General features: G+C 35.9%; 2 protein-coding genes across 2 annotated transcripts; both read left to right on the top strand.

Annotated features, from left to right (window-relative positions):
* The first annotated feature begins 2,488 nt into the window (after positions 1–2,488).
* Positions 2,489–4,538, top strand: LOC112198905 (L-type lectin-domain containing receptor kinase IX.1). Its single transcript, XM_024340000.2, has one exon. The coding sequence runs from the start codon at positions 2,489–2,491 to the stop codon at positions 4,517–4,519; it is 2,031 nt and encodes a 676-aa protein (XP_024195768.1). The 3' UTR covers positions 4,520–4,538.
* A 3,166-nt stretch (positions 4,539–7,704) lies between these two features.
* Positions 7,705–12,462, top strand: LOC112200718 (pathogenesis-related homeodomain protein). The gene is given in 11 exon segments (XM_024341725.2): positions 7,705–8,167; positions 8,841–9,386; positions 9,508–9,673; positions 9,994–10,117; positions 10,216–10,328; positions 10,432–10,704; positions 11,242–11,472; positions 11,573–11,662; positions 11,975–12,025; positions 12,276–12,431; positions 12,433–12,462. Coding segments are annotated over 10 exon segments (1,758 nt in total). The 5' UTR covers positions 7,705–8,167; positions 8,841–8,862.
* The last annotated feature ends 655 nt before the right edge of the window (positions 12,463–13,117 follow it).

The raw sequence follows: 13,117 nt of genomic DNA, 5'->3' as shown, positions 1-13,117 counted from the left end.
GATTCCGATGGCCAGTTCGGTAGGTTTCCAGCCGGTTCTGCCGCCGGTTTTGGATTCCTAGGGTCGAGGGCTTCAAGTAGTGTGGCGCAGGCAGAAAAGGTTTCAAGGTTTTGTATTCAGATTTAGGGTTTTAGCTATTTGTTTTAGGGTTAGGGTTTCGTGCTGATAACGTGTTTAAGGAAAACTGAATTGGGAGAGAATTGAATCATACTTTCATTGATAATAGGGGTATCTTTATATAGAGGATTACAAGCATAGAGATAGAGTTGTACATGAAAATATAATCGTACATTGATTGGATATCTCCTAAGATTCTCCGAGATTATCTATAATATAAACCATATTTCAACTAGAGCACATATTCTGGATTTACTTGAACAATTCAATCATTAACGTATCATAATTATTTCATAACTTTTTTTTTTTTTTGAAACAAAACTAGTCTGCAGTCACATGTTTTACATGTGCAAGAATAAAAAATTAACATATGTAAATAGTGTTAGATATATGCAGATAGGGTAGGGGAAGTAAAGGTAATGAAGATAGTGGGTAGGGGTAGTTATCCACCGAAGAAATATATATCTATTTTTAATTTTTAATTTTTAATTTTATGTTATTTTGTTAATTACATTTATATCCCTAATTTATTAAATATTAATTTAATATAATTTACGGTGTGAGGGTATTTGAGTATTTTCACGTCCACTTTGGCTAACAAACCCTATTCTCTTAATAATAGTATAGATAATATGACAAATAAATATATTGAGTTCGGCTCTGCCCACCCAAAAAAGCCCGGCCCTGCTCGGCCCGAAAAATAAAATAAAATATATGTTGTGGCCCTATCCGGCCCGGCCCAAACCCATTAATTTTGGGCATGGCCAGTCCTGCCCTGCCCATTGACGACCCCTAAATTTGATAATAGGGTAACAAAAAGTATGTGTGACTGTTGGTGGGTTTGAAACAGTTCTTTATCATGTAAAAGCTGAAGAGCCTCACTAATCTATACGCCGGATTAGATTACATATCTCAAATCACCAGTAAACTTGTTACGTCTTCTCATCGAAAACAAACTTGCCCAATGCGCATGATCATATTATAGAGACGACACCAAAACTGGTATTGTTTTTAGGTTTTAATTTTAATGTTTCGAATGTTATGTTGTGGTGGTAGATACTGAGGCCAGGGCACTATTGAGACAGGAAGTTGTGCTTTGTTTGCCTCCCTCTTCTAATACCACGTTATCTGTTCCTAGAATTGAATTGTTGTTTCCCAGTCCTCTGTATTGATTTTGGGACTTTCGTTTCCAGAGAATGATGAATGTTCGATATTGAGATTACACATATACTACAAGACCTCCCTTTCAGGTATACATTTTCATTAGTTTGTATTTTATGGGTGAGAAAGCTCTTCATTTGTGGTAATTTGGGTTACTTTTAGTTGGTCATCTTCCACTTTTATATGGGTTCATTTTCCATTCTACGTAACAGATTACAAAACAGAATCTCATCATCCTGGCTGTCGAGGTAGAGATCAGGATGTCTAATGAATCTACATATAGTTTCTCTCGTGAACCAATGATGGTGGAGGACATTCCTAGCTAGGGTTAGCTACTCATAAAAATTTTTAGCCCTCATCTTTGTTTTGATCATAAGCGATTTAAAAATCAATTTACTCTATGAAGTTTCTAAAGTTGGGAATATTTCTTTGTAACTTCACTTTCTGTAGTTTATTGATTTATCATTATCAAGCCTAGAAGCATATTAGTTCTCCACATTCGTATCTATCAAGTTTCTAATAAAGAGTAGGCAATAGTTTCTTTGTCATTTCACTTTCTTTAGTTTACTGATTAATCATTCTCAAGCCTAGAAGCCACATTACTATCTATGAAGTTTCTAATAATTAACAAATAGGCAACAGTTTCTTCGTAATTTTACTTTCTGTAGTTTACTGATATATCATTATCAAGCCTGAAAATATATTAGTACGTTCTCCACATTAGTGTCTATGAAGTTTCTAATAACAAGTAGGCAATAGTTTCTTTGTAATTTCACTTTCTGTAGTTTATTGTTTTATCATTATCAAGCCTGGAAGAACATTAGTATCTCCATAACCCCATTAACAAGTGGATCAGTACGAAGAAGAAGACCCAAGTCCTGTTTTTCATTTTGTATTTTAGGTGAAATCCTAGTCTTTATTAGATCAGTTCTTGTCTTTTCTGCTGCTACTCTGGTTACCGTACCCTGAGGGGCACGTTATAAAGAGATTGATATTGAACTCAAATATATATGGATTATTATGGATAAGTACATAGTAAAAAGAAGTAAATTACGTTCGTGTTTGCTTGGAATGTCTCTAAGAAGTGGTTTGCTTGGATTATTATTATTGGGAAAAAAAACGTCATTCTGTTAGCTAGTTGTTTCAGTATGTTTCTTCATTTTGACGCTTGCTGCTACTATATATTGGCTACTGATAAGGAAGTTGAGACATGGATTGCATTTGGGTTTTGCTTGGAATGTCACTGAGCAGTATGGCAATAAATTTTCATTCTCTTAGGCACTCGAAAAATTTCTCTATTACCTTCTTCACTTTCATCAATTTTTTGCTTCCCTTTTCCCATCCACTTTCCTTCAGTATAAGCCGCTTTGAGCCAGGTGCAAAGAACATACATTATGATGGTGATGCTGCTCCTTCTTCATTTGGAATGATTGAACTCAACCCAATCGATTCATTCCGTGTTGGCCGGGCTACATATGCAAAACCTCTGCACTTATGGGACAAGGGCTCACTTGCAGACTTCACCAGTAATTTCTCTTTCACAGTCGACACTTTTAACAATCGCTTAGGCCATTTTGCAGATGGACTTGTCTTTTTCCTTGCTCCTGTTGATTATCCAATTCCACCCAACTCTAATGGTTCTAATCTAGGACTATTCAACAGCACAACTCGTTATGCAGCTTCCCAAAACCAAGTTGTAACGGTTGAGTTAGACACTTTCCCAAACATAGAGTATGATCCACCAGCACCGCATGTTGGGATAAATATCAACACCATCTCATCAGTTGTTAATGCTAGTTGGGATGCTAGCCTTCACAGTGGGAAAGTGGGTCATATCCAGATAGCTTATAATGCTACCACCTACAACCTCAGTGTGTTTTGGACATATGAGGATAACTTGAACCCAGATTATGGGAGCACTAATTCTTCTCTTTCTTATATTATTGACTTAAGAAAGGTTCTGCCTGAGTGGGTTACCATTGGATTCTCAGCTGCTACTGGAGCGGTGGATGAGCGGCACGTTATATATTCATGGGATTTCAGTTCTGATTTGGATTCAGAAGAGACTAGCAAGAATGAGTGGATGGCAATCTTGATCGAGGTGGCTGCAGCTTCTTTGTTCGGTTTGTTGCTTGGGTGGACCATATATTGGTTCGTCAGAAGGAAGAGGATAAGAAGACTAGCCTCGAAAGATGCAAAAGGAAATGGCAATTACTCCAATGCTGATGTACCCCGCTCTATAAATGCAGATCTTGAGAGAGCATCCTTACCAAAACAATTTGCTTACCAAGAATTACTTAAAGCCACCGATGGCTTTGCAGATGGTAGTATATTAGGCCAAGGAGGTTCTGGACGAGTTTATAAAGGAATCCTTCGGGACCTAGGACTCACAGTTGCTGTCAAGATGATTATTGCAGAATCTGATCCGAACTATGAGAAAACATTCACCAATGAAGTTAAGATCATAAGCCGCTTAATCCATCGGAACCTGGTGCAATTTATTGGATGGTGTTACAAGGAAGGAGAATGCCTACTTGTTTATGCCTACATGCCTAACAGCAGCCTTGATAAGCATCTGTTTGGCTCCAGGACAACCCTACAGTGGCATTTGAGGCATAAGATCGCTTTAGATCTAGCCTCAGCCCTTCATTACCTGCATGAAGATGCAGAGCAGCCAGTACTTCATAGGGATATCAAATCAGCTAACGTCTTGTTGGACAAGGATTTCAACTGTAAGCTCGGTGATTTTGGGATTTCTAAACTTGTGGATCCCCGGTTTAGGACTCAGACAACGAGGGTGGTAGGGACTTTGGGATACATCGCGCCAGAATATGCAAATGAAGGGAGGGCCAGTAAAGAATCAGACATGTTTAGTTTTGGAGTTCTGGCCTTGGAACTTGCATGTGGAGATAGGGCTTACCAGGATGAAAGATTTCAGGTCGCACTTGTCAGTCAGGTTTGGCGACATTACCTTTCTGGAAATGTTCTGGATGTAGCTGATAAGAGACTGGATATGATATTTGATCAAAGGCAAATGAAATGCTTGTTAAATGTGGGATTATGGTGCACCAACCCTAACAGCAAGGAAAGACCAAAAGCTGGAGATGTAATGAAGGTGCTTCAGCTTGAAGCACCACTGCCGGAACTTCCACATGACATGCATGACCGTTCACTGCCTCAACGTCAAGATCAAGCTGGATCTTCTCACTTATCCTTAACTTCTAGCTTAGAATGTCGTTAAGTAGTATCATAATTATCCAAAATGCATTTGTGTACAATATCCATTAATTACACCTTCTTCTTCTTCTTCTGTGTTTTTTTTTTTTTTTTTTGCAAAGGAGGCATGTGTAAAGTTTATGTATGACATTAATAATGTTGTATCTTTTTTCAATATTGATAACACATTCAGACGCTCTGCTGCCTACCTGAACACACGATTCTAGTTTCAGCATGAAAAATGTAGGTCAAGGAAAACTTTTCTGCTACCTGAAGATATATGAATGCATGGTTGTATGGTTTCCGATCTATTATATGTGTCGTCAAAGTAGTAGCATAAGCTGCAGCCAGCTACAATATCTATTAGTACTGTTTGGTTTTTAAAGGACTACCTAATTACTAAAGCTTGAGAGCTAGCTTGTGATAATTGAATAAGCACCTAATCTTTGGTGGATCAATGCGTGTATATATATATATAAGTTTCTGTACCGACATTGATGTTATTGTATCCTTTTCCTTGACTAATGACTAGATTGGATATACGCTGCTATCTACCACGACACAAAACTGATCAATTCCATTTCAGCATGAAAAATGTAAGCCACAAAAGTAAATTGTTTGCTCCCCCGAGATAAATACATGGTAGTATGGTTCTGAACTTCTGATCTGTAAGGTATGATTTATTATCATTGTGTTCGGATCTACCTCTGTTGTGTCTTTTACATTTATGAGGAACAATCAATGATTTTGTTGCCAGTTCTTCTCATTGTTATAAAATTTCCCTGAAGACCTAAACGCTGTACTGCTGTTGGCAATTCCCTGGGACCTATTATTTTAATAAAAACATATGGTTCAAATTTCTATATATAGTTCTGTAAATACAGAACTGGAAGCAATGTCTTAGCAACACACATCACAGATTCCTTGTATGTATGTCAAGTTTTGCCTCCTTGTAACCAATAGAAAAAAGTAAAATAGAAGTTTCAAGTTTTGGGTTTTAACTAGATTGTACAGTCCATACATACATATACACATTTAAATTGTATTGAATCATTCCTGGTCTATTTCTGGTCTATTAGCTTCAACACCCAATATATGCTGATTTTTCATCTTGGTAGGGCAAGATTACAATATTTAATTTCATCATGCTACATGGTTTGGGGTTGGTTTCAAAGCATAAGATACAGGTCACAATGTTTCTTATGAAAATAATTAATGATGTAAATAGTCCTCTGGTGAACACCGTACCAATCATGGTGGAGGAAATTAGGAGGGTTAACTACTCATAAAATTGCCCTTACTGTTCTTTAGTCATCAGAAACTTAATAATCACTTTAATATATCTATGAAGTTTTGATTAACAAGTTTGCTACAGTTTCCATGTAAATTCACTTTCTTCTTTAGTTTATTGATTCGTGATCATCAAATTCAGAAGCATATAGGTATCTCCGAGTAACAACCTACAATTCCTGGTTTTGATTGGATCAGCTCTTATCTCTCAGCTGCTTCTTGAATGGTTAACGTACCCTGAGTGGAATGTTATAAATACCTTGAAATTCAATTAGAATTTGGATTTTTATGGGATAAGTATATCATATGTAGGAAGAAGACAGTATTCTTGTTTACAATACTGAATTGGGTTGCCGTATGTTTCTTCATTTTGATACTTTATCTGGCCATATATTGGTCGTTAATGGGAAGGTAGTTAAGACATGTAAATCATTTACATTTGCGTTTTCTTGCAATTTCTCCAAGCAGTATGGCAACTTTTCATTGTCTACGTTGCTTGAAGCATTCCATCTTCTTTTTTTTTTTTTTTTTGGCCAAAGAAGCATTCCATCTTAGCCGGGCCACGTTTGTGGGATTCTACTAATGGGTCACTGGCCGACTTCGGTAGTAATTTGTCTTTCACAATCGACACTTTTAACAAGAGGTTAGCGGTTAGGCTATTTTGCTGATATGATGGACTTGTCTTTTTCCTTGCTCCTGTTGATTATCCAATTCCACCAGGCTCTGATGGTTCCAATCTAGGATTATTTGACAGCACTACTCGTTTTAAAGCATCTCGAAACCAAATTGTCATGGTTGAGTTTGACTTTAATCAAATGAATGATTCAGTAAGAGCCAAAAGGTCTGATTTTGAAAGCAAAAAAAAAAAAAAAAAAAAAAAAAATTTGTCAATTTTTGAAAATTTTAACAGTACAGTTGCAAAATATTTGCCATTACACACTCTTTCTCCAATTCTGTGTGTTGGCTACAATTCATAGGAACTCTGTAGCCTCTTCAAGTATGGTCTCAGATAGACTCATTCAAGTCGTATCCACGTGAAAATGCAACAATAGAAACTAGAATGCTAATGTGCCCATTAGCCAATGTTTATTTATATATATTTTTTATTGTCACATAAAAAATTATTTATATGCTTGATCAGTGTTTCATTCTACATTACACACCCACAACCATTTAGTGCGAAAAATTTTAAAAGCACAATGTAAATAAAATTTTATCAAACTAAAAATTTTAAAAAGGAGTCGAACTTTTTATCTCTACTCTACTTAATCTATATGGCAATGAGACTCATGACTTAAAAGAATCAACAAGCCACAACCCACCAATAATGTAACTCACTTTAAATCTTTACCAACATTTTGTTAGTATTTTAATTTCTATCAAATTGAAGGAGTCTAACTTTTTGTAATATCCCCACTCCAAATAATCTATATGTTAGTGAGATTCATAACTTTAAAAAAAAAAAAAACAACAAGCTACAACTCATTGATAAAGTGGAGTTGAACTTTAAATCTCTAACACTTTGTTAGAGAAAAAAATGGTCTTACGAAACCAAGCCAACTATTGTCGACACTTTACTTACATGGTTGAACTTTTAATAAGGACTATTAAAATGAGGACTTCATGAAGACTTTTTAATTAATGGTTGTAAGACATACATTTCAGCAAATCAACTGTTAGATGTTTAGATATTTATGAATAGATTATTTCTGTAAATTTTCAACTAAATTGAAAATCGTTAAAAGTATTCATAATCGTTATTTATCATTTATTAACATGAAAGATTTATGATCGATAGATTTAGTTCGTCTATTGATTTGATTTGATTTGATTTAGTACCTTAATGATTAGCGATTTAGAAGAAGTATGTGTACAACACAAACAACAATGGTGGTGGGTTTGAAAGTTGCAACACTTATTTAGCTTGTGTGTAAAATCCAAAGCCCCATTAATCCACACGCCTGAATGCAATACAGTATACATCTCCCAAATCCTCTGGTATTACTTATTATCAATGAAGTTCCAAACTGAAACCTGTTCTGTCTTCTCATCATAAACTTGCTCGTGATTATTTGATCATTCTTTCTTTCCCAAACAAACACACATATATATAAGAGTTAAAAGCCCACCCTTTTGTTGGGTGGAGCTTCGGGAAGACCAAAATCGTCGGCGAACATTGACCAGAGACACTCAGAGAGCATCGTTGAGAAGAAGAACAAGAAGCCCAAAAGCCACAAGTTTCAAAATTTGAAACTCTATGAGCATTTAACCCGAAACCCATCAATTACTCGACGAGTTTCAAGAACTCGTAGTCTTGTTTATATAAGCATGTATTGTAGCTGCTTCAGAACCCAAGAGTTGACAGATCTCTAATCTCTTCCAGGTGAGAGCTTTTCAATTATTTATAGCTTTACCATTCTTTAAATTCTTGTGCTTTTGCTTTTGAATTCAATGTTGGTTGTTTCCTGTTGAATTCCTTCTGGGTATCTTTTGAATTGCCTTGTTGTGATCACAAAATGCTTATAGTGGTTTGTAGTTTATTGGGTCATCATCGTCTTGATTTATCATCATTGAGATCTTTAACGTTTAATGTCATTATCCAGTGCCATACTTTAGTTTTGATTAGCAATAGTGATACTGTTGATAAAGTTGTGAATGATCATTTGCTTACTTTGTCTGCTATTGCTTTGCCCGAAATTGGTTTATGATCTCAATTTCCACAATGGGAGTCACACTTTGATTGCCATTCTGCTTTCCTTTCAAAGAAGAGTTCTTATAATGTACACATTTCTACCGCGTCAATATGCACAGTGGAAGTTTAAGTGATCGTGTGGCTGGTTTCTTTAATACTTTTGATATGCTGTTCATCTATTCAGTATCAGACTATGCTAACTTTATTCACTTAGGTGTCAAAAGTTCTTTCTGGAATTTCAATTCGTAGCCAAAGTGTATGAAACATGTTTATGCCAGCAATTTATAGTTCTATTCGCTGCCATGTTCCAACTTTTTTCTATTTTCCGAATCCATGCTTATCCATTTTGTGCTTGAATTCTCAGTATTCATACATTGGTCAGCAAAATGCGTGGTCTTGGAAAGAAATCATCTGTTCAGGAGTCTGGGAAATCTCATTACTCAACTCCTTTGTCAAAGCTATTATCATCAGCAAAATTTAAGAAAGGCGGAAAAGTTTCCCATGTTAAAAAGGTAAAACCAAAATCCAAGACGACTATTGCTTCATCCTTGTTGAAGAGAAGAAGTGCTGACTCGTCAAGGAAGGGAACAAAAAATAATGACACAAGTAAGAAATTGACAACTAGAAAAGGATTACATAAAGCATGTGATGCAGATTATTCAAACAAGTCATCTTCAGTGAAACTTCAGAATGAAAAGTTCTCAAAGGATGGCTCCGATGAGAAAGGGGAAAATGCCGATGGGGAAACCAGAATTAGAAAAAGGAGAAGAAAGAAGAAAAGCAAAAAGAATAAAGTGGATGTAGATGAAACTGCTCGCTTGCAGAGGAGGACAAGGTACCTGTTAATTAAAATAAAATTGGAGCAGAACCTGATTGATGCTTATTCTGGTGAAGGTTGGAAGGGTCAGAGGTACAAGAAAAATTTAGCTCCTACACATTTTATGATGTCAAGTGATGCTGTGAATTATATGATCAATACAAATATAGAATTGTACTAATTTAATTCTTTTAATTTTTTACTCCTACTACAGTCGAGAAAAGATTAAACCAGAAAAAGAACTACAGAGAGCCGAGAATCAGATTTTGAAGTGCAAGCTTGGAATCCGTGATGCTATTCATCAGCTACATTCACTAGGTTCAGTGGGAAGCATTGCAGACTCTGTCATTGATCCAGATGGATCTGTTTATCATGAACATGTATGTATAAGCCGTCACTGGCCTCAAATTTTGAAAAATCCTTCGAATTTTGAATTAAAGAATGGGCTAGCCTTGTGGAATCATCAACTAATTTTGACACAGGTTTTTGACTAATGTCTGATTTTTGACTAATGAAGATGATTTTGCATGTAGGTCTTTGATATATACCTAAGTCTAAGTTTTCCTGCGTTGTCTTGGTTGCATATTTGACTAGGTTATAATATAATAAATATGTTTGACACTGTTGATAAAGTGATTAAATTCATTTTATCTCTAGTTTTAGGCTTGCTATTAATGTTCCAATTTTTGTTACTTTTTAGATATTCTGCGCGAAGTGCAAGTTGAACGAAGCTTTCCCCGACAATGATATTGTACTGTGTGATGGGACATGCAATGCTGCGTTCCACCAAAAATGTCTTGATCCTCCCTTGGATACTGAAAATAGTAAGTTTCATCTCTTCTGAATTTGTTTTGGACCTCTTGGTGACAATTCAATTACCTTTCTTAGATAAAATTACTGATGTTTAATTGACAATCTTCAGTTCCTCGAGGAGATCAAGGCTGGTTTTGCAAATTTTGTGAGTGTAAAATGGAAATACTAGAAGTAGTCAATGCTCATCTTGGGACCTGCTTTTCCATGGATAGTACTTGGCAGGTTAGTGAATGTCAGAATTATCTTGAAATGTCAACTTTTTTCTTCCTTGGTACATTTTTTTTTTTTTTTAAATTTCGTGTAACTAAGGCTATCCACGTGATAGGATGTTTTCAAGGAAGAAGCTGCTTTTCCTGATGGTGGGAATTTATTATTAAATCCAGATGAAGAATGGCCTTCAGATGAGTCTGATGACGATGATTATAATCCAGATAGGAATGTAAACAGTTGTAGCATCAGCAGGGAAGGTAGTGATGAAAATGTATCAGATGATGAATTGTCAACTGACGGCAGCGTAGGTTCTGATGAATCTACCGACGGAGATATTGTTTCTGGCCGCAGACAGAGAAGTAGTGTTGATTATAAGAAGTTATATGATGTGAGTATGCATAATATCCTGGCTTTTCTTCCTAAGCAGGAAATGAAAAGGAAAAATAAAAATAAAAATAAGAACAAGCTCAGTCTGAAAATGAAAACAGAAAATAAAAATAATTTCCGTAAGATTTTTGGATAATGTCATTTCTAATTCGAATTTGACATTGAATTCCTTTTCAAATTGTACCTTTAACTTCAACTGGAGGCCTCATTTGGGTCCAGCATGAGGAGAATTCTGAGTTCCAAGAAAGGAAACTTACATACAAAATGAAATTTTGATTCTTGTTCTGTTGTCTTGTCAATTGCTTCTTGTTGTATTGTTCATAGTCGCCTTTGGATGCTTGACATATAGGTCATGTTATTGTTAACTTCTTTAAATGTGCATATCATAGCGTAATATTAGGATATGAATCTCGTTTGGTCTATAGTAGAATGATTTTATGTTATGGGTAATTATGGGGAATAGTTCCTCACTTGTTACTCTTGTATGAGGTGAAGGTCATATTTTCACTGTAGATGATTTATCCTTTTTTTATCAAAGGAAATGTTTGGAAAGGAAGGTCCTGTGCTGGAGCAAGTTAGTGATGATGAAGACTGGGGTCCTGGTAAAAGAAAGCGAAGAGAAAAAGAATCTGATGCTGCCAGCACTCTTATGACTCTCTATGAGAGTGAGAGAAATCCAGATGCTGTCCCTACAGAAGTGAAAAGTAAACCTACTACTGATACGCATGTCAGAAGGTCATGTTTCCGGATTCCTCGCAATGCGGTTGAGGTATTAGCTCCTAACACTTTCAGGCAGAGTTTTCTATAAATCTTAAACTCTTTGATGTATCCTCCTTTATACTGAGATTGTGATGTAATTATTATCCCAGAAACTCCGCCAAGTGTTTTCTGAAAATGAACTTCCTTCTAAAGCTGTCAAGGATAATCTTTCCAAAGAGTTGGGCCTTGATCCTGAGAAGGTAATGATGGTTGATGACCTATCAGATTGCTTGGGCCTTCTTGAACCTTTTACTACTTTTTTGTTCTGCATGGTCTTATGTGTTGCGAGATCGGATATAGAAAAAGTTACTTTAGTAGACCCAAAGACATTTCTCATGCAGTCAAAGACTACTTATTTATTTTTGTTTACGTATTTTGAATTATTGGAATGAGCCTCAAGGAGAGTTAAATGCACAGACAATAGTTCTTTACCACATGATATTGGCATTCTAGCTTACACTTTTTCTCTTGCGCTTCCCATTTTCTGATGCTTTTTGAGCTGATATGTCCAGGTTAGTAAATGGTTCAAGAACACACGCTACCTGGCTCTTAAAACCAGAAAGGTAAGCTAGTAGCCATATATTATTTTATCCATTAATCTTTGACTCTACTATTGCTCAATTTTTCTTTATCATCTGCTTTCGTGTCATAATAGACTTTTGTGATCATCAATACATATAGCGGTTTAGCCTCCATTTTCCTTTTTAATACGTGGCTGAGTTGGAAATCTCCTTGAGAGCTAGGATCTTAACTTTCAACTGTTGAGGATTTTGTATCTTAGTACAATATGTTGACGGGTCTTTTGCACAACAGGCAGAGGGAACCAAAAACCTTCACACTTCTGCTTCTGAAATCAACAAGGAATCCAGATATGAAAATGTGACAGGAAAAGCTGTTGATCTCATGGCATCTGATTTTGAGGACGCCTCAACTGAAACTGTGGTCCATTCCCCAAGGAATATTAAGAAGTCCTTCCGGAGAAAGCATCCAAAGTCATTAAGTAGCACTCAGAAAAAAAATCAACAGAAAGGATCTTCATGTTTGTCTCCTGCAAAGAGCAATAAGGTCTTGGCCTCTTATCATAGATAATATTTCTGAGTATTCTTGGATCATTGGTATTATGGTCATTTGAAGAGTTTTTTTATGTTGTCTGTCATCCTTGCCATGTTATATCATAGTAATTCTTCTTGTGCAATTTGTGCTTTGTTTAGTTAGCATTTGATTTATCCAAGTCCTTGGTCCTTAGTGTTGTGAGTTTCTGAAAATATTGGTATCACCATTCACATCTCTCCTGATAGAGATCAACTGAGCTTAGTTGTAACATTCCTAGCATTTCTTTTTGTTACCACATATAAATCTTAGTTCTTTGTGGTTACTCAATCCCTGTTTCATACCACATACAAACCAGAGATTTTCCATCAATTTAAGTCCTCTCCCTCGCCCTCTCCTGATATTCCTAGCATTTCATTTTGCTATTGTGTTAGTATGGGGTGATAAGCTCTGACCCATGTTCATGGATTTTAGTTTGTTTACATTTTCTATTTTGTGCTAATTATGTAATGCTGGACAACCTGTATTTGTTTTTGTTCATATAGGATGGAATGGAATTGAGTGATGATGTGAGCTTGAAGAAGCTTTTGAAAGGAAGAACAAAG

The sequence above is a fragment of the Rosa chinensis genome, chromosome 4 (genome assembly GCF_002994745.2).
Source record: "Rosa chinensis cultivar Old Blush chromosome 4, RchiOBHm-V2, whole genome shotgun sequence".
In the NCBI taxonomy this organism is placed as follows: Eukaryota; Viridiplantae; Streptophyta; class Magnoliopsida; order Rosales; family Rosaceae; genus Rosa; species Rosa chinensis.
This window is presented reverse-complemented; position numbering and strand designations above follow the sequence as displayed.